This window comes from Oryctolagus cuniculus, chromosome 13 (genome assembly GCF_051225735.1).
Source record: "Oryctolagus cuniculus isolate XC-2025 breed Fujian yellow rabbit chromosome 13, ASM5122573v1, whole genome shotgun sequence".
NCBI classification, from domain to species: Eukaryota; Metazoa; Chordata; class Mammalia; order Lagomorpha; family Leporidae; genus Oryctolagus; species Oryctolagus cuniculus.
The window spans coordinates 22,592,098-22,618,844 of record NC_142879.1 but is presented as its reverse complement, the minus strand read 5'-3'; the positions used below and the strand labels follow the sequence as shown (position 1 = coordinate 22,618,844).

The 26,747-nt window shown below is 42.2% G+C and overlaps 1 protein-coding gene and 1 long non-coding RNA gene across 5 annotated transcripts in view; one reads left to right on the top strand and one right to left on the bottom strand.

Annotated features, from left to right (window-relative positions):
• The window catches only part of LOC103350988 (uncharacterized), a 183,184-nt gene that overhangs the window by 10,052 nt on the left and 146,385 nt on the right, over positions 1–26,747 (top strand). The window contains exons 3-4 of one of the 3 annotated variants that reach the window (XR_016218871.1): positions 9,279–9,354; positions 11,706–11,835. The exons of the other annotated variants lie outside the window; for them this stretch is intronic. This is a non-coding gene — a long non-coding RNA (uncharacterized LOC103350988). Of the gene's footprint in view, positions 1–9,278; positions 9,355–11,705; positions 11,836–26,747 lie in introns of those variants that run through there. 3 annotated transcript variants of the gene reach the window in all.
• CR1 (complement C3b/C4b receptor 1 (Knops blood group)) overlaps positions 1–26,747 on the bottom strand; it is a 96,163-nt gene that overhangs the window by 7,399 nt on the left and 62,017 nt on the right. For both annotated transcript variants that reach the window (XM_017347820.4, XM_089311405.1), the window contains 8 exons: positions 26,065–26,463; positions 24,326–24,428; positions 22,386–22,471; positions 19,733–19,960; positions 18,587–18,763; positions 15,594–15,779; positions 10,114–10,137; positions 9,262–9,337 (listed from right to left, as the gene is read on the bottom strand). In XM_017347820.4, the coding sequence (XP_017203309.3) occupies positions 9,262–9,337; positions 10,114–10,137; positions 15,594–15,779; positions 18,587–18,763; positions 19,733–19,960; positions 22,386–22,471; positions 24,326–24,428; positions 26,065–26,463 (1,279 nt within the window). The remainder of the gene's footprint in view (positions 1–9,261; positions 9,338–10,113; positions 10,138–15,593; positions 15,780–18,586; positions 18,764–19,732; positions 19,961–22,385; positions 22,472–24,325; positions 24,429–26,064; positions 26,464–26,747) is intronic.

The window sequence follows — 26,747 nt, the reverse complement described above, 5'->3', positions numbered from 1 at the left end:
AATGACCGTATGGCAGCCTGAGACACAACTAACTTTGTCTCCTGCGGTGCAGAAGCGTGTTTTGTTTTCTGTCCATGCAGTACCAACAGTTGAGCAACAGATGATGTCATAAAGTTACAGTCAGCTTTCTACATCCACATGTTCTGCATCCACACATTCAACCAAGCAGATATTCAAAGTAATCGGGAAAAAAATCCCTTGCATCTGTACTGAACACAAGCTTTTTTTTCCTTGTTATTCCCTAAACAATACAGCCAACAACTATTTACCTAGAATTTACACTGGATTAGGTATAATAAGTAATCCAGAGATGGTTTAAAGTCTACAGGAGGATGTGTGTAAGTGAAATATAAATACTGCACTACTAGGAACTTGTTGAACAGCCACAGACCTACAGGGTGTCCTGAAATCAATCCCCTGTGGATATCAAGGGACAACTGTATATCAGAACTGACAGCAGAAAGAAGTATTTAATAATTTTTAAAGCATTACTAACAGTGATAGAATAGCTAACATGGTCTGACATTCATCTTAAGTGAGGTATTGTGTTAGGTAGGAACTATTATCTCCATTTTGCAGGCAAGAAAAATGAAGTTTAGAGAGAATCAGTGTCTTGCTCCAGTTCTCATAGCCAATAAGTGATTGTGAACACAGATTTACTAACAGCAAAGTCCATGCTCTCACATGGCACGCCACACTGCCCGTTTGTGCCTTATTTAATAAACACCTCATTTTATGTAAATGAAATGATAAACACTATAATAATAGTACCTTTTTTACACATGAGTTGGTATTAGGGATTTAAGAATGGAAGCACAAAGAGATTCACCACTTACTACTACTTCCTCATCACTCAGTAACTCTTTACATTCTCATGGATCTTAGACTGAGGGCAGCACTTGAGACAGAGAATAAGACTGAGCCAGAGGCCAGAGTTTACATGGGTTGCAGAGTCAAACTTGAAAGCCATGGAGGAGGAAGGGTGGCGTTATGTGGTCAGGTTTCATGGGTTTCCAAGAAGGCATAGGTAAGTGGTTAAACCAGTAACATATGAATGGTCTTGGGTGAGGACTGATACATGGGGTGTGGTCCAGTATGGCCTGAGTGAGTATAGGTTGAATGAATGGCTGTTGGTTGGTTATTGGTGGTTAACGTGAATATAGGAAAGTGCAGGAGCCTTTACAGTGGATGGCCTTAGTAGTTTGATCCCTCCAGGCATCATACCACTGAAGGCTTTTTCTGACTATGGAGAAGAGGACTGTTTTGTAAAATGGGAATGGGTTTGAGGCAGCAAGAAGAGTCCAGGATAAATGGGCTCTGATGGAGAAGTCTCATGGTATTCTTCCTTAGTGATCCGTCATAACTTATTCTGGGTAATGTTCATTACAAATAGCAAATGTATGGTGAAATATCAACATGTGCAGGTTACAGCTTTTTTTTTTTTTTTTTTTTTTTTTTTTGCTAATGCAGTGTTAAGCTAGTGAGGTGGAATTATAGGAGTAACTTGCAAATCTGTGTGAATGAACAGGAATGCTTTCATTAAAGCTCAATGTGGAGACATGCTCTTGAAGAAATAAATTTATTTTCTTTTAGGCTAGTAACTCAGAAAGGAGTCAAAAAGGAGAGATTACCTACAATTCCCTAGAAAGATACTGGTTCAAGATACCAGAGTAGCTAAAATAAATCCAGAAAAATATAGGGCAAAAAATATTGAAAGAAAAAAATACCCAAGCTTTGTATTATATATAGTTCTGGACATTATATTTCTGTGATACACGTTCAGATTCAGAAATAAACTAACATCAGCTAGCTTATGGGGCTCAGTATTTTGAATCAGATACTCTAGACTAAAACCCTCAATCCTAAAGTTTTCTGTTAGTATGACTTTAAGCAAGCCACTAAATATATCTGTACCTGAGCCTTCTCTACTTTGAGATATCATTATTAATGGTCTTACATACTTCACAAAGATGATAGTAAATGGGAAAGAATTTTATAGAAAACAAGTTAATAGTTTTTTATTATTACTTGACTACTATATAAGTAGAGATTTAAAAATCACTAAATAATAATTATTTTGTATGGATGTAGGTGGTCTCAACTCATAGTCTGGGGATGGTGCATGTTTAGGCCTGAGTGGAGATTAAGAAAGACAAGAGATAATGTTAATTGTGTGGGTAAGGCCAAATTGGGAGAGAGAGGTACACAAAATAATTAGATATAACAAATCTGGGAAAACTGAGGATTTAGAAGGTGTGTGAAATGATCAATAATGTGATCTAAATTAAGACAGGTTTGCTTTCCAAATTTGGTGTTGGTATAATGGATTAAATGTTGGTAGTCTGTCTCCCAAATTTATATGCTGAAATTCTCACTCTCAGTGTGGTAATATTAGAAAGTCTGGCCCTTGGTTAATTAATTAGCTTATGATTATGGGGTTCTCATGAATAGGATTAGTGTCTCCCTCACCCCATTTCTGCTGTGTGAGAACATGGTAAGAAGACCACATGTGGACACGTGACTTGTTAACTAAGAAGCCAGCTCTTACCAGATACCACATTTGCAGGTGCCTTGATCCCCAGCCTCCAGAATTGTGGGAAATAAATGATTTGCTGTGTAACTCTGTGGTATTGTTGTAGCTACCCACATGGACTATGAAAGTATATTAGAACATGAGCAGCCTTGAAAACAGGGGTAAGCTTAGGACAGGATGTACTATGGAACTTGATAGAGAGTTATACTAGAGAATGTTCCTTTTGTGGTAGTGCTCTTAGTGGTATTTTGCACACTTACTCATTTAGTAAGTATATCTTTGTGCCAGAGACATTTCAGGTTTGTTACATACTTGTGGTGAGACAAAAATTCCTCACTTCATGGAGTTTACATTCTATTGGAAGGACAGAAAATAAACCAAGGAATGTAAGAACTTAATTGAAATAAAAGGGGATATGCCATTAGATATACAGCAGGGTAAGTGAGATTGGGAATATGGGATGGGGGGTGGGGATGCAGTCTTTAGTCATTAAAGTAGGCCTTACTGGGGAATGTTTTTGAGAAGGCATTTCCATGTGTATTCTTTCTGTTTTTGTCTCATTTTAGTTTCTTGGTAAGTCTTCAGACTGCTTTTACAGTTTCTGAACTGCCTTCTCTATCCAAGAAAGATTTCTGCTTGCACCCTTTCAGGTCTACTTTGCTCTGACATCTCCTATAGAGTAGGCCAGTGCGATGTTCCTCTGTCTCTGTCAGTCTCTTTTAGCTCAGCGATAAACCACTCTTCTGGCTAGTCAGCCATGAAACTCTCTGCACCCTTCTGTCCTTCTCATATGACTTGCTTCCTCTTCACTGTGATGACCATTCGGTTCTAGTCATCCTGTGAGGAAAGCTTAACCTCTAGATAAAGAATAATCAATAATCCTCCCAGCTTAGCCACATCCACATGGCTATGGCTCCAGCCACTCAGGGAGGTGTAACTGAATGACTGATCAGCCCACTGCTTCCCATGAGAAGGGACTTCTTCATTCTGATTATTTCAATTTAAAACCTTGTCTCTTTAATTTGTTACTTTTATTTTTTTATTTGACAGGTAGAGTTACAGACAGTGAGACAGAGAGACAGAGAGAAAGGTCTTCCTTCCATTGGTTCACTCCCCAAATGGCCACTACGGCCGTCTCTGCGCTGATCCGAAGCCAGGAGCCAGGTGCTTCCTCCTGGTCTCCCATGTTGGTGCAGGGGCCCAAGCATTTGGGCCATCCTCCACTACCCTCCCGGGCCACAGCAGAGTGCTGGACTGGAAGAAGAGCAAACGGGACTAGAACCCGGCGCCCATATGGGATGCCGGCACCGTGGGTGGAGAATTAACCAAGTGAGCCATGGTGCCAGCCCCGTTATGGGTTATTTCTAACATGAAAATAAATGGCATTAGGGGGGGCAGCGTCATAGCCTAGCAGGTTAATCTGCTGCCAGTGACACCAGCATGCCAGTTCATGTTCTGGCTGCTATACTTCCAATCAAGCTCCTTGCTAAGGTACCTGGGAAAGAACTGGAAGGTGGCCTAAGTGCTTGAGTCTCTGCCACCCATGTGGGAGACCTGTAGGAAGCTCCTGGCTGCTGGCTTTAGCTTGGCCCAGCTCTGGCTGTTATAGCCATTTGGGGACTAAGCCATAAGATGGAAGATCTCCTTTCTCTTTCTCTCTCCTCTCTCTCTCTCTCTCTCTCTAACTCTGCCTTTCAAATAAATAAATAATTTGAAAAAAAAAGAAAATAATGACATTTTGTTGCATTTGTGCACTAATTATCCCAAGAAGCAAAGAGACCAAAAATGAAAATTAGAAAATGTTTTGTAAAAGTAATGGATTAGGGCCAGCGCTGTGGCATAGTGGATAAAGCCGCTGCCTGCAGTGCTGGCATCCCATGTGGGTGCTGGTTTGAGACCTGGCTGTTCCACTTCTGATCCAGCTCTCTGCTATGGCCTGGGAAAGCAGTGGAAGATGGCCCAAGTCCTTGGGTCCCTGTACCTGCATGGGAGACCCGGAAGAAGTTCCTGGATCCTGGCTTTGGATCAGCACAGCTCCAGCCATTGTGTCCATCTGGGGAGTGAGCCAGTGCATGGAAGACCTTTCTCTCTCACTCTGCCTCTCCTCTCTCTCTGTAACTCTGAGTTTCAAATAAATAAATAAATCTTTAAAAAAAGAAAAAAGTAATGGATTACATGCATGTAATAGCTTTTGTTGTAAGTTACTCCCTGACTTTTGAGGCTAAGGAGGGCTACAATCTTTTCTCCTACCATTTCCATGGTGGACACAAGTCAGAGAGAGAATAGTTTGCCAAAAACATTATACTTTTTTTTTTTTTTTGACAGGCAGAGTGGACAGTGAGAGAGAGAGAGACAGAGAGAAAGGTCTTCCTTTTGCCGTTGGTTCACCCTCCAATGGCCGCCGCGGCAGGCGCGCTGTGGCCGGCGTACCGTGCTGATCCGATGGCAGGAGCCAGGAGCCAGGTGCTTTTCCTGGTCTCCCATGGGGTGCAGGGCCCAAGCACTTGGGCCATCCTCCACTGCACTCCCTGGCCACAGCAGAGAGCTGGCCTGGAAGAGGGGCAACCGGGACAGAATCCGGCGCCCCAACCGGGACTAGAACCCGGTGTGCCGGCGCCGCTAGGCGGAGGATTAGCCTAGTGAGCCGCGGCGCAAAAACATTATACTTTTAAGAATGTGGAAAAAACAGGAGGCAAGTTTTAAGAGATGGAAAACATCATATGAGAAAAGATATATGTTCTGCTGCTGTTTGTATTAGACAAGACAACCATTTGTACAATAATTTTCAGAAATGATTAGTCTTGTTTTTGCCTAAGCATGATTAAATATGAGAAAACAATCTGAAATTAAATAGGTATAAACAAATAGATAGTTAGACTTGGGAATTTGAGCCTCCAGTTAACTAACAAAAAATAAGCCATAGGGAAGAGAAATAAAATGCTGCATAATGAACTCTGATCAATGATAGAACAAATAACCAACAGTGTTGCACAGACTGTGTCCCTTGGTGACCTCATAGCCATCTCAGTTTGTGCAAGTGCACTCCATGATGTTTGCACAATGGTCTTTTAATGACACCTTCCTCAGAACCTATTCCCACTGTTAAGCTATGCTTGACTGTTGCTAAAGAGAGGAGGTAGGAGATCACATTAAATATTTCCATGAGGAAGAGATATTATATTCCCTGGGTGGTTTTAACTAGAGATTGGTTTAAACATAGTGAATTAGAAGCCCCAACTACTTTAATTCAGCCATAATTAAAATTTTAAAAAATTAACTCACAAATCATAGTGATTCTGAGTGAGATATGTTAGGGGGAAGCATGTATTGATGAACATGGGAAAGAGTATTGTCATGTCAACCCACAAAATATAGAGAACCGTAGTTAGGAACAATAAAGATTTAACTTAAATGTAAATCTCTATTAATTCCTTATTTTATCATGCACTTTAGTTCTGGACCAGGTGGTTTCATGGTGAACATTTTCTTTTTAAAAAGTTTATTGACTCGGGGGCCAGCACTGTGGCATAGCGGGTAGGGCCACCGCCTGCAATGCCAGCATCCTATAAGGGCGCTGGTTCTAGTCCTGGCTGCTCCTCTTCCAATCCAGCTCTTAGCTGTGGCCTGGGAAAGCAATAGAAGATGGCCCAAATCCTTGGGCCCCTGCACCCACGTGGGAGACCCGGAGGAGGCTCCTGGCTCCTGGCTCCTGGCTTCGGATTGGCTCAGCTCCGGCTGTTGCGGCCATCTAGGGAGTGAGCCAGCAAATGGAAGACCTCTCTCTCTCTCTCCCTCTGATTCTGCTTCTCTCTCAGAGTAACTCTGACCTTCAAGTAAATAAATAAATCTTTTTTAAAAAAAGTTTATTGACAGGGCCAGGTACTGTGGCTTAGCCGGTAAAGCTCCATCTGCAGCCCCAGCATCCCTTATGGGTGCCACTTGAGACCCGGCTTCTCCACTTCTGATCCAGCTGTCTACTGGGGTTCCTGGGAGGGCAGCGGAGGATGGCCTGGGTTCTTGGGCCCCTGCACCCACGTGGGAGACCCGGAGGAAGCTCCTGGCTCTTGGCTTTAGATTCGCCCAGCTCCAGCTGTTGGAGCCATTTAGGGAGTGAACCAGTGGATGGAAGATTCATTCTCTCTCTCTCTCTTTCTCTCCCTCCCTCCCTCCTTCCCTCCCTCAATCCCTCCATCCCTCTCTGAGACTCTGCCTTTCAGGTAAATGAATAATTCTTAGAAAAAGTTTATTGACAACCCTGTGAAATAGCACAACTTCAGCATCTTTAAAAGTTGTTATAAGAAACCACATTCGTTTGCATTAGGCAAACTAATGTAATCTGTTCTAGTGAAAATAGCATTTGTTTGGGATGTTTGCTATAGGAAACTGTTCACTAAAAGCCATAAACTCTTTTTCTCAAGGGTATAGATTATGCTTGTAACCTTTATATCATTGATGTCATTGACTCTGACCTCACTTTTTTTTTTTAAGATTTATTTATTTATTTGAAAGAGTTACACAGAGAGAGGAGAGGCAGAGAGAGAGAGAGAGAGGTCTTCCATCTGCTGGTTCACTCCCCAATTGGCTGCAACAGTTGGAGCTGTGCCAATATGAAACCAGGAGCCAGGAGTTTCCACCAGATCTTCCACATGGGTGCAGGGGCCCAAGGACTTGGGCCATCTTCCACTGCTTTCCCAGGTCAAAGCAGAGAGCTGGATTGGAAGTGGAGCAGCCAGGTTTTGAACCAGCACCCATATGGGATGCGGGCACTACAGGTGGTGGCTTTACCCACTACACCACAGTGTCGGCCCCTCACTGATTTGGTTATAATTTAATCATCCACGGGGCCAGCACTATGGCGTAGCGGGTAAAGCCACCACCTGCAGCACCAGCATCCCATATGGACACTGGTTCGAGTCCTGGATGTTCTACTTCTGATCCAGCTCTCTGCTATGGCCTGGGAAAGCAGTAGAAGATGGCCCAAGTCCTTGGGCCCTGTACCCATGTGGAAGACCCGGAAGAAGCTCCTGGATCCTGGCTTCAGATGGGCCTAGCTCTAGCCATTGCAGCCACCTGGGGAGTGAACCAGTGGATGGAAGACCTCTCTCTCTCTCTCTCTGCCTCTCCTTCTGTCTCTGTGCAACTCTGACTTTCAAATAAATAAATAAGATCTTTAAAAAAATCATCTGTTACAAAAACTGGGCATGTTCTCCTCCATGTCAAAAGATGTTTGTTAGATCTTAATTTTTGCAAGGTTTCTGCAAGTTTAAAAAGTAAATAGAGGCCAGCACTGTGGCTCAATAGGCTAATCCTCCGCCTGCGGCGCTGGCACCCCGGGTTCTAGTCCCGGTCGGGGCACCGGATTCTGTCCCGGTTGCCCCTCTTCCAGGCCAGCTCTCTGCTGTGGCCAGGGAGTGCAGTGGAGGATGGCCCAAGTGCTTGGGCCCTGCACCCCATGGGAGACCAGGAGAAGCACCTGGCTCCTGGCTTCGGATCAGTGTGGTGTGCCGGCTGCAGCGCGCCAGCCGCAGCGGCCATTGGAGGGTGAACCAACGGAAAAAGGAAGACCTTTCTTTCTGTCTCTCTCTCTCACTGTCCACTCTGCCTGTCAAAAAAAAAAAAAAAAAAGTAAATGGTGTTTGCAAAATATCTATTTATTAAAAATTTTAAATGTTTATTTTCATCTATTCAAAAGGCAGTACGAGAGAGAGCAAGTGACTGAGAGCCTAATATCTTCCATCCACTGAATCACTCCTGAAATGCCTGCAACAGCCCGGGCTGTGGGAGACCAACACCTGAAACCCATAACTCCATCTGGGTCTCCCATGTGGGTTGCAGGGACCCAAGCACATGGTCATCATTTGCTGCCTCCAAGGATTCATTAGTAGGAAGTTGGATTGGAAACAGAGCAGCTGTGACTCAGACAGATATTCTGATATGGTATGCAAGCAGCCCAAGTGGCAACTCAACCTACTGTGTGACAATACTCAAGATTTCTTTATAAAAATGCCCAGTGAAGGGGCTGGTTTGAGTCCTAGCTGCTCTGCTTCCAGAGAGCTGCTGCTAATGTGCTTGGGAAAGCAGCAGCAGATGACCCAACTACCTGGACCCCTGCCACAAACATGGGAGACTTGGAGGGGATTGTGGGCTCCTGGCTCTGGCTTGGCCCAGCTCTAGCTATTGTGGCCATTTGGGAAGTGAACCAGTGGATGGAAGATCTCTTCCTGTCTCTTCTTTTCTATGTATCACTACTCTACCTTTCAAATAAACAAAGCTTTTTTAAAGAAATACCCAATGCAAAGTCTCAATTCTTCCACACTAGCAGACTAAAATATGGGTGTCAGTAGGATACACTGTCTAACAACTATTACCATCATGGAAGCTGCGTTCAAAGTTAGGGTCTGTAATATATCAGCAAAAACAGTATTCCCACCTCATCAATACATTTACCTTTTCCCCAAACTCATCGATTTCCTCCCTCTATAAAACTCAATTTCTTTCTAAAATGCTACATCTTAAGTGTTCTGCATATCATATATATTTCCTTTAGTGTAAATACTTCTCTGTGTAAAATGTGTCAAGGGCCTTCTGTATAAAAATTGCCACATCCATTATCTAGTTGTGGTTGGGTTATTTTTGTTTTGTTTTTGAGGTTCTCTTTTCCTTGCTTTTGGCTTCCAACAAGAGGTAAGTATATTCTACAGCTCTTAGGGCAATGTGGCTATACTTACCCTTTTTTGTGCTTTAGAATCATCCAACAGGAAACAATGATGGTTAAAAGAAAGAAGACCATACCAAAGGAGATGCCTAGGCAGTAAGACAAGGTAATTAAATCCCCAGGAAACATAACACAGAGGTCTTCAAACTCTATCTTAATATCTACTCCCACTATAGGCTGCCAATGATTTTTTTAGAAGTGACTCTAAATTGTGCTTTATGCCAGGTTTAACCTAAAGCATTAATTTTACTACTACAGTGTTATAGTTGAAGGATGAGCAGGGCAGTTTTGTCACCTTTAGTCCCACAGCAGCCTTTCAACAAGTTGGCCAAGGAGAACCAGCAATGGGGCCACTGGGCTCCAGCTCTCCACCACACTGCCCAATGCTCCGTGTAAGATGTAAGACATGGGCTAGTCTATGCCGCAGAAATTCTCTTGGAAGCAAACTCTATTACAAGAGCTTCTTATATAGGCAGATCATAGAAATGGACTCAGCAAACTGGTATTGTGGCTTTCAGTTTGTACAAATGGGCACGTCCACCACCCAGAAGCATATTCCCAGGCCATATGCCAAAGATGAAGCTATACTCTCCAGCCACATTAAGATAAAGAATTTTTGACAGCAAAGGACAATTATTCATTCACAGTGGTTCAAAGACAGTGAAGGATGCAGTCAGTGCTCATGAGGAGGCCAGTGTTCCTACATCCTGGCCCGAACTCACCATCATTTTCAATTTCAATTTCATTTTCAATTTCAACCATTTACAAGATATTTTGATCTTCCTTTTTACATTTCATTCATTGTAAGTGGACACTTACTGTTCAGGATGCAGGAATTCCTCAGCAAGCCCTTCAAACAACTTACCAAGTATGAGAGCATCACGCTGGCCTAAAAGGAAGACAGAAGCATCATCTGGCACCCAGCACACTGAACAGGAACTCACCAGGACAGTCCATCCTGGGTTCCCCTCACTACACAGTCCAATATTTTTTTCTAACATAAAGAACCATTGGGGCCGGCGCCGTGGCTCACTAGGCTAATCCTCCGCCTAGTGGCGCCGGCACACCGGGTTCTAGTCCCGGTTGGGGCGCCGGATTCTGTCCCGGTTGCCCCTCTTCCAGGCCAGCTCTCTGCTGTGGCCAGGGAGTGCAGTGGAGGATAGCCCAGGTGCTTGGGCTCTGCACCCCATGGGGGACCAGGAAAAGCACCTGGCTCCTGGCTCCTGCCATCGATCAGCGCGGTGCGCCGGCCGCAGCGCACCGGCCGCGGCGGCCATTGGAGGGTGAACCAACGGCAAAAGGAAGACCTCTCTCTCTGTCTCTCTCTCTCACTGTCCACTCTGCCTGTCAAAAAAAAACAAACAAACAAAAAAAAAAAACAAAAAAACACCATTGGTTTCACTGGTACAAGTTCATTTTATCTTGTGCACTCAATGAAAACTTTTTTCTTTTTAAATTAGTACTTTTATCATAAAAGTGGTGTAACTATAGAAATTTATAAAAAAAGAACAAGACTATCACCTATTATGCTCATCCCCCAAAATGTTTTGGTATCTTTTCTTCTGCTTCTTTGCATCTGAATTTCTATATATTTATATAATAGGAATGCAAATTACAACAGAGAAAAACTAATATAATCTATTCTAGTGAATGTGGCATTGTATATTTAGTAATTTTATGATATATTTGTTTCTAGTTTCCTTTGGCATGAAAGTCTTAATAAATCATATAAAATATTTTAATTTAAATAATTTGATTGGCTTTCTAGAAGAACTCACTGGCAAAGATATTTGTATTATCCTCTATCTGCAGTGTGCAATTATTTTTCATAAGAGTTTTTGCAAATTTTCAGTGGTACTATCAACATTTGAAGACACCAGTTTCATCATATTCTTGCTTTATGCTGGGTATTCACCCAGAAACCTTTTTGTTGTTTGTTTGTTTGTTTATTTACTTATTTATTTATTTATTTTATTTGACAGGTAGAGTTATAGACAGTGAGAGAGAGAGAGAGAGAAAGGTCTTCCTTCTGTTGGTTCACTCCCCAAATGGCCGCTGTGGCCAGCACTGTGCTGATCCGAAGCCAGGAGCCAGGTGCTTCTTCCTGGTCTCCCATGTGGGTGCAGGGGCCCAAGCACTTGGGCCATCCTCCAGTACCTTCCCAGGCCACAGCAGAGAGCTGGACTGGAAGAGGAGCAACCGGGACTAGAACCTGGTACCCATATGGGATGCCAGTGCCGCAGGCAGAGGATTAACCAAGTGAGCCACGGCACCTACCTATTGTTAGTTTAACGGGCACACACACAAAAATAAGATACCTTGTTCTTTTCTTTTGTATTTCTTTGGTTCTAGTGAGGTTAGTTTCCATATATTTATTTCACAGGGAAAAAGATATTTATACCTCTCTCCAACTTGTGCATTCTAAGACAGTTTCTGCTTATCCCTGCTCTCTTCCAGGGCTGTGTGGTGTTGAACCAAGCAGAACTGGAAAAACTCCACTTCCTTAGAAATGGCGTGAGGTGGTGAAAGAGGATCCTGAACACAAGGGGGCAAGAGAAGTAGCCACCATGAGCTGGTGGCTTTGAGAGACAGTCCAGGCAGGAGAGAGAGGAGCTGGGTTCATGAATGGGGCACAAGGGAACAGAAATGGGTAAAGTGGGTAGTTGTACCTCACGTCTCCCTGAGCAGTTCCAGTGAAGACTTCTCTTAGTTTTTACATCTTTTCTGGAGTTGAACTTAATTGTCTGGGGGGGGGGGGTCACACAGTTAAAATATGGGTTATGTGTTTAAGTCTGGCCTTAGGGGAAGCTGAAGACCAGTCAGACCATTGCAATGGGGATGACTACCTGCGAATTCCAGGAAATTCTTCATTCTCTGATGCCAGTAGGCAGAGATTCCTTGTCCTATTTTGAATTGCTATTCTCAGAAATTCCCTGTGGCATGTTACTCGCAGCCTGAAGCACCTCCACAGTTTCCTTCCTCCATTTCCTTTTGAGGAAGGCCTAGGACAATTATCTTGTACGATATGTCCTAAGCCTTAGGAAAGATACTGTCTCCCCACCTCTATTTTCCATGGTCTCATCTTTCTTTGCCTGCTCTACTTACAAAGCAGAAAAATTTCAAAGACGAGATGGGGTAAAGAGACTAGAACAAGGCTGCTAAGGGGCCTGCTTTTAGTCTGAGTCTTTATGAAGCCCAGAGGGACTAAAGAAGAGTCCATATAGGATCCAGCCCATCTCATGAGGAGTCTATACAAGTTCCAAGAGCCTATTGGTTAATAGTTAGCCCTTTCTTGCTCTTTATAGACATTTCCTTAGTTTACCTGAAGAAATGTTTTTCGTCTGGCATTTGGGACCTTGGCCTCAATAGCTTTTCATTTCACTTTGACTACTACTGAGATAGTCTCTCTTAGCTGATTATATATTTAGGAGCTTTGTCGATTTCTTTATTGTTCCAGTACACAGTCTCAGTGGATACATGGATTGCCTGGTTGAACCCAGGCCACCCTAATTTTGTAGACATGGGCATGTTACTTAAGTCTTCTGTGTCTCAGTTTCTATATCTGAAGAAGGTAAAAAGACTGCCTTCTTCGTAGGGTTTTTCTTTTCTTTTTTTTTTTTTTTTTTTTTTTTTTTTTTGACAGGCAGAGCAGACAGTGAGAGAGAGAGAGAGAGACAGAGAGAAAGGTCTTCCTTTACCGTTGGTTCACTCTCCAATGGCCGCTGCGGCCGGCACACCGCACTGATCCGAAGCCAGGAGCCAGGTGCTTCCTCCTGGTCTCCCATGCCAGTGCAGGGCCCAAGCACTTGGGCCATCCTCCACTGCACTCCTGGGCCACAGCAGAGAGCTGGCCTGGAAGAGGGGCAACTGGGACAGAATCCGGCGCCCCGACCAGGACTAGGCAGAGGTTTAACCTAATGAGCCGCGGCGCCAGCCATCAAAGGTTGTTATGTACATTAAATTAGCATTTATCTAATACTTAGCAGTAGTTCTAAGTCTTTAATATTTGTTAACTTTTACAACTTGGTCATAACAACTACTACTGTCATAACAACTACTACTTTTATGATAACACTATTAAACACTATTTGTTATATTCTCCATGTATTTCTACTTTATTGACTTCTTATTTTTCGAAGAACATAAATTCAAGGACAAATTAGTTGGTAGGACAAAAAAGACAATTTTTCCTATTATAACTCAGTTCAAAAAGTTGGTCTCCTTTTAGCTATTTGACCAATATTCTTTTATTTATTTATTTACTTATTTATTTTTGTTTAGCTTTTCTATGGTTTGATTTTTTTTAAAATATTTATTTATTTATTTGAAAGTCAGAGTTACACAGAGATAAAGGAGAGGTAGAGAGAGAGAGAGAGGTCTTCAACCTGCTGGTTCACTCGCCAATTAGCTGCAATAGCTGGAGGGGAGCCAGGAGCCAGGAGCTAGGCCCCACATGGGTGCAGGGGTCCAAGGACTTGGGCCATCCTCTATTGCTTTCCCAGGCCATAGCAGAGAGCTGGATTGGAAGTGGAGCAGTGGGGACTCATACTGGCATCCATATGGGATGCCAATGCTGCAGGCAGTGGCTTTACCCACTATGCTGCAGTGCTGGCCCCCTATGGTTTGACTTTCAGAAGTTTTAACTCTTTATCTTATCTCTATTTATTGTAACATAAAAAGAAAGGCTCTATTTTTTTTTGAAATCTTACTTTTCTTTCCTATGGATTTATGGTATCCCCTTATTATGAGACAATTTTATTTTTATTTCTAACAACCTTTTTTTAATTAATATCAATTATGGGCCGGCGCCGTGGCTCACTTGGCTAATCCTCCGCCTGTGGCGCTGGCACCCCAGGTTCTAGTCCCGGTTGGGGCGCCGGGTACTAGTCCCAGTTGCTCCTCTTCCAGTCCAGCTCTCTGCTGTGGCCCAGGAGGGTAGCGGAGGATGGCCCAAGTGTTTGGGTCCCTGCACCCACATGGGAGACCAGGCAGAAGTACCCAGCTCCTGGCTTCAGATCAGTGCAGAGCTGGCCGTGGCAGCCATTAGGAGAGTGAACCAATGGAAGGAAGACCTTTCTCTCTGTCTCTCTCTCTCTCACTGTCTAACTCTGCCTGGCAAAAAATTAAAAAATATATCAATTACGTCTATTCTTGCACTGTGGTATGAAGTAATTTATGTAGGATAGCTTTATATTTTATTTTGATATTTGGTAGGGTTAATTTCCCAATTTTTAAAAATTTTCTATCAGTTCCAGTTAGATTTTCAGAATATTCCAAAGGCAGAAAGTCAGTTAGTGACCAAGATTTTCTCAAATAAATGAATATAGTTTAATTTTAAGAAAGTGCCAAATTTATAATTTAGAATTATTTTTAAGATCAGCTTAGTTAACAGATTTGAGAACCACATATTACAAATGGAAGTCATAAGAGTTGGGAGAGGGAAAAGCCTCTCACTAGCTTGGATTAAGAATGGACGTTTGATAAAACGGTAAAGATGCTGTTTGGGACACCCGCATCCCATATAAGAGTACCTGGGTTCGAGTCCCAGCTCTGTTCCTGATTTCAGCTTTCTGTTAATGCACACCCTGGAAGGCAGCAGGTGTTGGCTCAAGTAGTTGGGTTCTTGCCATCCACATGGGAGACCCAGACTGAGATCTGGGCCCTTGGCTTTGACCTGGCCCAACCCCAACTGTTGTAGGCATTTGGAGACTGAACCAGTTTATGGGAGATCTCTCTGTCTGCCTTTCTTACTGCCTTTCAAATACAAAAAAAAAAAAAAAAAAAAAACCAAATATTTTTAAAAGAAAGGTTATGCCTTGTTAATTTGGCTCATCTGCAGCTCAGTGTGAACAAGTTTTAGGATTTCCTAGTTTGCAGTACCTCCCAGTTGCCAGTAGAGGGATACTCTCCTATGGAGCTCAGTGGATTTCCAAACATGCTACACCAGCTGTACTAGCCTAAAACCCTAGAGTCTACAATAGTGAGGGAGACAGGCCAACGCTCTCTGAATCTTGGAAGATGCTCCCTGACCCATGCTGAAAACATTTCTTCCTATTCTACCACCAATGTGCTTCTGGATTTTAAGGTTCACAGGCTGTATTACTGTGCGAGGCTTGCAACCACAGACTGATACAGATGGAAAAGTTAGAGGGGCTCTGAGGCGAGGTGGACTGGTGAGAAGTATGGGAGCAATTGGCTCTTTGGGAAGAGGTAAGGGCTCCTATTGTACTCTGTAGCTCCAAGCATATGCTATAAACATCACACTACACTAGATGTCAGTAGGGATGAATGAACGAACAGTAAGCATGACTGGGAAGGGCCTGTATTCCCTGCACTTGCACTTACGAGATGTACATATGGCCAGAGGAGGGTCCCATCTGTCATCCACCTGGCACTGACTCCGGGGACTGCCTTCCAGAATATATCCATCTTCACACTCCAAAGTTACATTCTCTCCATAGTGATAGATTTTTCTCATTTTCAACTCCTTTTGGATACCATCCATAAGCTGTGGGAGGCCACATTTTACCTCTGAAATTAGAAAAAATCAGAAAGAAATTGATGTTTTATCATTAGATGAAACTCACATAATAGAATGACCTGTGACCCCAGACCTGCTTTGTTCCTGGCTAAGATGGGGCACGTTTTCCATCAATAACTGTTGACCTTCCTCCCCGACCACCTAGTGAAATAAAATTATTTGTCTTTTATTTCTTAGGTAAAGTAAAGTGGTATGGAGTATACTATGTATCCACTTTTGATTATTAACAACTCTATGACTAGAAAGTTGTAGAAAGATTAGTAGAAGTTAAGATAACCATGTGCTAGCCTTGGGCCCAGGTCTAAGCAGGAAAAGAAATATCATATTCATTCACTTCACATACACAGCAGAAACTGGCATTTTTTGCTTTTGATTAAATTCATGTTTCTGGCCCATTTCTATACATAGAAGAAAGAGGTTAGTAAATCAAAATTCTGAATTTAAAGTACCACTTTCCACTCAATTTTCTTTATCTCACTTAACTCATCCTTGGCTTCCTCTGCCCAGCCATCTAATACCTCCTTCAACTTCAAGTGAAACTTGCTCTTCAGTTGAAATAGTATCAAAATTAGTCTAAAATATTTTTCCCCTTGTAAGGTCCAAAAAGATAAAATGGTATTTCTTGAAGTATGATCTGTGGTCTTCTTGAGAATATTCTGATTGGTAGGTTGGTTAAAATAGACTGCTGACCCTATCTCAAAACCGAGTTAGATTCTATAAGAATCTATTTCTTTAGGGGTTGGTGTTGTGGTGCAGTGGGTTAAGTTATGCAGTGGGTTAAGTAACCATCTGGGACGCCAGCATCCCACATGAGTGTAGGTTCAAATCCCAGCTTCTCCACTTCCGATCCAGCTCCCTGCTAATGTGCCTGGAAAAGCTGTGAAAGATGGTCCAAGTCCTTGGGTTCCTGCTACCCACATAGGAGACACAGATGGAGTTCTTGACTCCTGGCTTCAGCCTGGCCCAGCCTTGGCCATTATGGCCATTTAGACAGTGAACCAATGGATTGAAAATCTCTCTGTCTCTCTGTGTAACTCTGCCTTTCATAAATAAATAAATCTTTAATTTTCTCAGCTAATGCTGAAGATGGAGAAGCTCTCTAAAGCAAGCCTGAACAGGACAGTTACTAAGACAAAATTAATTTGACACAAGTAAAAACAAAGCAGTTTCCAAATTAATAAAATGCTATTCTTTGATTTCCAGGAAAAGACCCTTACCAGAGTGTTGGCTTGTATCTTTGAAATGTTTCCTGACTCGTCACACTTATGTATACAAATAAAGCAGGTTGGGGGAACTTCCAAGTGTCTCTGAAACCATGTGTCTTATGCAGTTTCTTCCTGTACGTAGCATGTAATAGTCTCTCACCATCTTGGTGGTGGGCCCAATTTTCTTTTTTTCTAAAGTGAGAGGGCTACGAGCACAAGGATTCCTGAGACTTTGAGGACAGGAAGGTCCCTATATTCCTGCAACCAGGGTAGGCGTAGGACTGGTTTTTCCTTAATGTTTGAAGCACAGGCATGTTTGAAGTCCCTCCTCCCTCATCTCTACCCTTCACCTAGTATTTTTTAGAAAGAAAGAATAGATAAGTCAAGAAACAAAATACAAAATCACCTAACTTACAGTTTTATAAAGTCAAAACAACTCTACTTCAAAGGAGACAGTGGGGCAGGCATTTGGCCTAGCAGTTCAGATATCCATGTCTTATGTTGGAATCCTTGGGTTTGATTCCTGACTCCAGATGCCTGCCAGTATCGACACTGGGAGGCAGCAGTGATGGCTCAAATAGTTGGCTTCCTGCCCCCCATTTGGGAGACCTAGATTGAGTTCCCCACTTCTGGCTTTGGCCCTGGCCCCAACTCAGCCCTGGCTGTTGTAGGCATTTCAGGAATAGAATAGCAGATGGGAGATCACTCACTCTCTTTCTCTATCTCTCTCTATTTCACTCACTCACTGTTTCTCTTTGTCTATCTCTAAAAATATACAAAAATAAAGTAAAATAAAAGAAGACAGTACACAGCACATTGTTTAAAAGCAGGGGCAGAGCTGGGAACCAATCCTGTGCCTCTACTCACAAGCTGTTTAACAGGGACTAGTTGCTGGATCTCTCTGACCTTAATTTTCTTCTCTGAAGGATTACAAGAATAATAATCCAACTTCATCAAATTCTTTGAGTGTAACACAAATGAATTTTTCAAAGACCTTAGAATCCTGATAATCATAGACTATTATTTTTAGCTTTTTAGAACATTGTCAAGGAAGATTTTAAATTGAGGTGTCATTTTTGCAAACATAGACAGGAATAAAGGAAATATTTCTTGGTAACTTTTTGCACAGAACATATGAAATATTTGCTTTTTGGTCTTGAGGACTATAACGAGGCTCCTTTCTTGGTAATTCTAGGAATCAATTGCTCTTGACCTCTTTGCTGCTGTATAGTGGATAAGACTTCACAATAAGGTATACTTCTAGTTCCTTAATTACCTTCTAAGAATACTTGTTAGGACTGCTCATAACCCAGTGAGGTCCTTAGAACTATCAGTTAAAAGCCAGTAAAGCATTTGAACTTGGTGTTTGTTGTTTGTTGGATTACTGGAAATTCCTTCGTATATTCCTACTTATTTGGTAGAGTTGGTGATACTCGGGCAGCCTTCCTTTCTATGTTTTGTTCTGCTTTTCTTTTCCTTAATATTCATTTCACTCTCCTCTCAACCTTATTAAATTACCACCACTTAAATGTTCTCTCAGCCTCATGCATCAATTTTTCATACCAACCCAACATGAAAAAGAAGCAAGATACCTTTGCAGTAATGATCCAGTTGGCTCCAGGTTCCTTGGTCTGAACAGAAAATGAAGGCCTTTCCCACCAACAGGTAGCCAGGGTCACAGGTATAGTTGACAATCATTCCAGGGAGAAAAGGAGCGTCACGTCCTCCAGTGTGGTGCCCTCCCTGGATCTTGGGTGGAGGTGGGCATGCTAGGATCAAGTTCCCACACAAACACAAGAAAAGACATTCAGTAAAACAGAAGTATGAATAAACATGCCAACACATCCAATCATATTCATATCTGGCTGTCAGGAGTACATGATAACCTGAGGCAGGCAGGTCACAAGCCACCCACTGTTAGCTGATCAGTCAGTGGAAGACTGATTCTTTAAACCGAGACCTCTCCGCATTTAAACGCAGTCCTTTGTAATCTCTGCCTGTAAACTCTTTCAGACCGGGACACTGCACTGATCTACAAGCTACCAGCTCAGTGCTGTTCTGTCTTTCCTGGAGGATGGAGCTCGTGTGGGCAAGCACAGCCACAAATGAGCCTGCGATATCAGGTGCTGTCATTTGAGGACATGCTGATTTATTAAAAGAATGGGCTACAGATGCCCAGAGCATAACATTAACCTCCATTTCTCTGGGACATTCAGTATTGTTACTGAAGAGGTGAAGGGCCAACCAAAAATAGTCAGTGGCTTGACCAAAAAAAAAAAAAAAAAAAAAAAAAAAAGACAACAACAACAAAAAAATTGGAAGTAACAAAACTAGTATAAATACCTACATCTGAGTTTCTTGAATTATCAATTCTGAAGTAAAGTATGCCATCAATATGTACTTTTTCTCAGCATACCCAATCTAATAAGAGTATCTTCTTTGGCACTTGTTTTCAGTGTTTGAAAATATTTTCTGTACAGTCCGGACCTCTCTAGTTTTCTCCATCCACCACCTCCTTACCATCCCATACTCCTCACCCCACAGGAAAAGCCATTAGAATACTTGGTTGTTTACCAACTGGCACCCAGCACAGCACACCAAGACCTCTCTGTCATTCACCTGGGAGATAATTCTGTCTGTGATGTAACAAAGCTATGTTCATCAGCAAAGATGATTATCACTGTAGAAGTCTGGACATTCTTTCCTGGACATTTAGGATATGTGGAAGTGATACTGACCAACAGGAACAGGAAGTTCACAGCTAGGGGCAGGGTCACTCCAGATCCCGTTCCCTTGACTGTCACTCATGCAGCGGATGGTGCTCTTCCCAATGAGGCTGAAGGTCATCCCTCCTTCAGGATGGGGGTCACATGTGTAAGATACTTCTTTTCCATAAGGAATATCTCCCAGAGGAGGTCCTGTGTGTCTTCCATTAAGAATAAATGGAGGATTTGGACAAAGGATTTCTAGAAAGAAGACAAAAGCATGTCAATCAAGATGACTACAATAATGGTATTCTGTGACAGTGTTTCTTTTAGAAAGAACATAATGAATATGAATGTAATTTAAATCTGTCAGGTTTTTGCTAAGCAGGAACAGAGGTGAGACCTAAATTAGTTTATTTACAGTATCCTTGGATCATTCAGATAGCTAAGTTTTTAATGAATTGGAAAGTAACTTGTCTTTTTAACTATCATTTTTTTTGCCCGCTTTACATCACAAATAGTAAGAGTCCTAGGTAAATAATGGGATACAAGACAAACAAGATTTTTGGCTCTCAGAGATTATAAATTCCAGGGAAATCTCTATGAAATTTGTTAAACATGTACTGTCATCTTCAGAAGATAAAAATGTTCCTTGGTGACTTTAAACAATTATCACCAGTAATAATATTAACATTCAATAATGTCATCAGAATACAGATACCTATTAGACTCCTTATACCCAGATTAAATAGATTCAGAGAGCTTTTTGTTTCTTTTTTCTTTCTTTCAAAAAGAGGAAAGCTGTGCTGTCATTTCTTTTTTTTTTAAAGATTTATTTATTTATTTATTTGAAAGTCAAAGTTACCCAGAGAGAAGAGAGGCAGAGAGAGAGAGGTCTTCCATCTGATGGTTCACTCCCCAGATGGCCGCAACAGCTGGAGCTGCGCCGATCTGAAGCCAGGAGCCAGGAGCTTCTTGCAGGTCTCCCATGCGGGTGAGGGGTCCAAGGACTTGGGCCATCCTCTACTGCTTTCCCAGGCCATAGCAGAGAGCTGGACTGGAAGTGGACCAGCCAGGACTTGAACCAGCACCCATATGGGATGCCGGAGCTTCAGGCCAGGGCGTTAACCTGCTGCGCCACAGTGCCAGCCCCCTGTGCTGTCATTTCTTACTGCTTTTAGTATATCTGGAGCAGTTCTTTTCCTTAAACTAATTAAGTGCTTCTAATCTGATGTGGATGTAGGACTAGATACCCAAGTTTATCAGAATTGTGTATATAAACAAAACAAGGGCCTTATTACATCAAATAATGATTGATTTTTCCTATCTGAATTATGTCTATCTATGTTGTCCAAAGTTTACTTATACATTTAATTTCAGCTTTATGTGTTTCTGGAAAGTTGAGTTTGTTTGATACCTGAATTTCCTTTGTATTGAATATTCACATAAAATTATACCATAATACTCAACATCCAAACAGATTCTATCAAGGTATTTTAACAAAAACCAAGTTAAAATGACCACCTTTCAATCATTCAGAAGATGGAATTTTTTGAAATGTCAGGTTGGAACTGTGTTTGGCCTACTGGTTAAGCTGTTAGTTGGGATACTTGCCTCCCATATTGGAGTGCCTGAGTTCAAGACCCTACTTTATTCCTGACTCCAGTTTCCTGCTAATGCAGACTCTGGAAGGCAGCAAATGATAGCTCAAGTCATTGGCTCCCTGTCACCCATATGGAAGACCTGACTTCAGTTCACAACTTCTGGCTTCACCCTGGCTCAGCCCCAGCCATTATGGGCATTTGGGAAGGGAACCAGAGGATGGGAGCACACTCTCACACTCTCTTTCCCTTAAATAAATAAATAAATAAATAAGTCCAGTTTAAAAAAAAATAAAAAAGGTATATCTTGCTTTAGTAAACAGAATAGGAAAATCAAATGTCTTGGCATATAAAATGTGTTCTTTATCAAATTCCGAATTCTTGGCATGCTTTATTTCAGCAGTGGTTTGAAAATGTAGGGTCCTTATCATTTCAGATGCTGACTCACCACCCCAACTTCCTGCACACGATAATTTGTCAGAGAATTGTTTTATCTATGACACATCATTCTTTAGCATACTATTTAATATGGCCTACTTTCTCAAAATTTGTTTATTTGTTTTCTTCTCTTTTGTCTGCTTCCCAACTGGAAAATAAACTTCATGAGACCAGGGCCAAGCCTCTCCTGTTTCTGACTCTTTCCACCCCTGGAAAGCCCTGGCACATGGGAAGCTGTTCATCAGTAAATATCAGAGGCTAAGCAGCAGATAGAACAAATAATGTAGACAGCTGACGGGGTCAAAGGACATAAAAATTTAAGAGATTGCTCTGTGGTGACAAAACTAAAAAAAAAAAAAAATGAATAAAGAAAATTTGGTATACCTTTATGTCATCTTCTTCCCCCCACCCAGAAAATTCAACACTGTCATTAAACTAGTGCTTTACAGATTAGAAACATAAAACCATGATCTAGAAGATCTATAAGACCTTCCTTGAAATTCTTTGAGCAAGGAAAAAATTTTTTATTAGCAATTCAGTTAAAGATCCAGATAATAGTCAATCCCATGAAGCATAACACACTGGAAAAAAAAAACACAAAAAAACAAAAATGAGAGCCAGGTTTCACAGGCATTCTTGCTACTCACGTTCACATATGGGAACACTGCTGTTCCAAAGGCTTTCCATTCCAGCCAAGACACAATGACTGGCAGAGCTGCCCCTTAATCGGAACCTAAAGGAAGAGGAGCATTGGCAAATGGGTGAGTAGCTCTCACTTCCCCCTTTAGCTCTTGAATGTTAGATGCTCAGCTTCCTCACATCTGCCTAGCTACCTTTGCTTCTCAGGTTTAGGCCCAGCTGAAAGTGCCAGTTCAGTAGCTGGTAGAAACTCAACGGCCAAGTTATTCTGAAGAAGCACAGCATTCTATGAATGGTAAAGCAATTACAGCTCATGTGCTTAATTGTCACACAGACTTCATTGTCCACTTTCATCTATGGAAGACGCTGAACACTGAACCAGGTTTCTCTTTGTGCACACGACCATTCCCTTCCAAGGTCATCTCTCACTGATGGCCCCCGACATCCACTTACTCCCAGGAATGGGTCGTGAGGAAGCACAGCTCTTGATTTTGGTGAGCAAAGCAGAGAACATCCGGAAAGACAACAGGCAATGTTCTATTGCTGGTGCATTTGTAATGGGCCAGAAGAAGGCTCGCAGAAAAATATTGAGCCAAATGTTCTAGGAAAAAAATGCAGGGGGTGGGTGCAGTGGGGAGAGGCAGAGTCTTTGCCTCCCTGAAATACCTAGATATTATCGGGTCACATGTCCTTCTGAAATTGTTCTGAATTAAGAAATCATTGGGCAGTAGACCAAAGATCTCTTGGAAATTATTAAAAATAGATGCTTGAGTGGCCAATCATGTTGCCTCCCACAGACAGATAGTACATACCTTCCAGAATAGCCGACTGACATAGAGGACTAATGATATTCCTTAAAACATTAATATCGCTGGCACCGCGGCTCACTTGGCTAATCCTCCGCCTGTGGTGCCAGCACCCTGGGTTCTAGTCCCGGTTGGGGCACCAGATTCTTCCAGTCCAGCTCTCTGCTGTGGCCTGGGAAGGCAGTGGAGGATGGCTCAAGTCCTTGGGCCCTGCACCCGCATGGGAGACCAGGAAGAAGCACCTGGCTCCTTGCTTTGGATCAGCACAGCGCGCCAGCCATAGCGGCTACTTGGGGGGTGAACCAACAGAAGGAAGACCTTTCTCTCTGTCTCTCTCTCTCACTAACTCTGCCGGTCAAAAGAAATTAATATCAAAGATTATGATCCCAGTGTTACAGCCTTCACTGAAATGAAGAAGCATGATTGGATGAAACATGCTATCCATGCACTGCTATAATTCTGTTATTGGCTGGGAGTGTTTAAAAGATTTATTTATTCATTTGAAAGGCAGGATGACAGAGAAAGAGAGATCAATCTATCTTCCATCTGCTAGTTCACTCCCCAAATTCCCATAATGGTGTAGGGTGGACCGGCATAAAACCAAGAGCTCCATCTAGGTCTTCCGTGTGGGAGGCAGAAACCCAGGTACTTGGGCCATCAACTGCTGCCTCCAGACACTCTAGGAGGAAGATGTATTGGAAGTGCAGAACAGCTGGGACTAGAACCAGGCACTCTGATATGGGCTGCAAGTATCCCAAGAGGCAGCTTAACTGCTTTGCCACAACACCAACCCCAACAATCAACAGACTGGCGTTACTGACTTACCATAGTGCAGACAAATTTTGTTTTCTTCATCAAAACTCTTTCCTGGCAAACCTTTAATATACGTTTTAGGTCTCTAAATAACAATTTAACAATTCATTTCAAATTCTAACCCAAATTCAAGAGCAGAGACTATACCTGTGTTTGTACTTGACACTTAATTATGTGTGCCATGGAGTCTCCACCTTTATTTCAAAATGTTAATCTTCATGGAAACTTCTTTTCCATTAGGGCATTAGTCTCCTTTTTGCATTAATCCCTGAACTCAACAGTCACTATCCAACACTCAGTATCTGCTCTCTACTACAGTTCTTACTCACCCTTCATCACAAATGAAGGTCACTTTTGCCCCAAGCTGGAGATTAAGTGGACGTACCACACGGCCATTGGGCAGTTGGTCCAGGAAGTCATCGCATGATCTCACTAGGAAGAAAGAAAAACAGGAGTAAGACTGCAGTGTGAAGGGCAAAGAGATTGATCTGGTAGCCAGACCAGAATCGAGGCATTTGCACATGTCGGGGACAGGGCGCCAGTCTCCTTGGAGTGTACAGCACGGAGAAGCATCCCCTCCAAGGTGGTAGCTGGGCTCACAGATGTAGATCACTTCCCACCTAGTGGGAAAACATCATTTTGCTTAGCGTGCACTCACCATGCAGGATTTCTGAAGGTGTCTGACATGCTCCATAAAGGACAGATCCAAAGTACTTTTTAATTATGGTCTGTGCCCAAAGCTGACAGTGCTCCTGGCTTAAAAATTATAATTGCAGAGTAAACCTGTAGATGTTAGAGCAAAAGTTCTAGTAGTTCAGTATTCAGGTTTTACTGACAAGGAAGCTAAGGATGCAGAGCAGAGCTCACAAACACCTTGTCTGTGTTTTTTTTTTTTTTCTGCTGAAACGTGCTCCTAAGACCTCAGGGCTTTCAGGTTCTGGCTGGTTAGTACACAGCTGTCAGTGCTGGTGGCTCGTCCAGCCTTTTAGTCTTCATTTAGGACAACAACAAGGGAAGCTTTTGTACAAGCCTCATCTAAGAGACTTCTAGCCTGCTGTGCAGTCAGTCACAAAGTCCCTTCATTTCCCCAGTTAGTCTTTCCACTACCACATGGCTCAGCTGGAAACTTCCTTTCTGTCCCTCCCCAGCCTCCCCAGTTCTGATTCCTCCCACTCCACTGCCATGCCAGCCATGTCAGCACAAGACCAGAGAAGCCAATGAGAACAAAATCCCTTAAAGGAAAATGAGCAAACTACAGTCTTTGTAGTGAGAGAACGTATTGCTTAGAGAATCCTTTGATTCAGATTTTGGCTGTATCCATACATACATTGCCCAATTGGTGTGTGCTCAGGGCACCAGCATGCCATTGAGCCTTGATCTGAACCACAGATAATTGAAAAAACAAAACAAAACAAACAAAAAAAAAAAACAGAACACGAAGATATTTGGATTTGAGCAAAGCATTTCTTCTTTCTGAGCCTGTTTTTTTTTTTTTTATTTGTTTGCTTGTTTTAGCAATAACATGGAAGGAGCTGGAACAGAATGATTGGCATCCAAGGCCTTTTTAATCCAATGCTAGCATTTTGGTTGCCATGGCTCTTCATCTGCCTACTGACCTCCATGCAGTGATGGAGATAGGATCATTTTATTATGCTTTATTGTTTGTCACGTATTTCAGTACACGTTATCTTTGGGTCTGGAGCAAGAAGGCTCTTGAATTAATAGATCTTGCTCTCTTTTTCACTAGCCCTTTGACCTTGAAAAATTTATTTCACATCGGCAAGACTCAGTTTTCTAAAGGTAAAATGAAGATCAGAATAGTTGCTACCTCATATATTTGCTGTATTAAGGCATATAAAATATGTAATACAGACATAGAATAAACCATTGTTTTATTATTACCAGATATAAAACATAGAGCTAGTATTACATGCATTATTGTTTATTCCAGTTTCATAGCTCTTGTATACACACACACACACACATGCTTATCGCTTCTATAATTTCAATGCCTACCATTTATACTCCCTTGTAGCCCCTGGCAACAGTCTCAGAGGATCAGACTCACCCCTGGAGCAGCGTGGCAGCTCAGGTCCCCATCTGTTGTTGGCGTAGCACTGCACAGTGTTGGACCCTTTCATGACAAAGCCAGGCTGACATTTAAATCTCACGATCTCATTGATCAAAAATAAACTCCTATTTCCTGTGACTCTTACTCCATTTTCAACTTCTGGAGCTGTGCATTTATTAGTAGAAATACACTGAGGAGGAGGGCTGTTCCAAACACCGAGATGACCGTCTTTGCTGGTACAATATATTGATTGTTCTCCCACAAGGTCAAACACCTTTTCTCCACCTGGCCCAGTGTGGCACTGGTAAGTCACCACCATTCCATAGGGAAAAAATGTTCCATTGTAGCTGTAGAAGGTTCCATTGGATATGACTGGAGGTGGCTCACAAGATATAGCTGGGGAAAGGGAGAGTATGGTAAACAGAAGCTTATTTATTTATTTTTCACTATGAATTATTTTACTGTGGATTTAAATAACAAATAACAAAGAACCAAATGACTTCCTAAACTGTGGCTAATTATAATACTGTCATTTTCTTCTAATGCTTGCTAATAATCATATTTTTAACATAGCTGAGATGTACATGTGTGTGATGTGAATTTTGTTTATAATAAATAATTCGTGTGAAAATCCCGTCCCCTGTATTATTACAGTTTACATATTTGTGATTTTAAGTGGA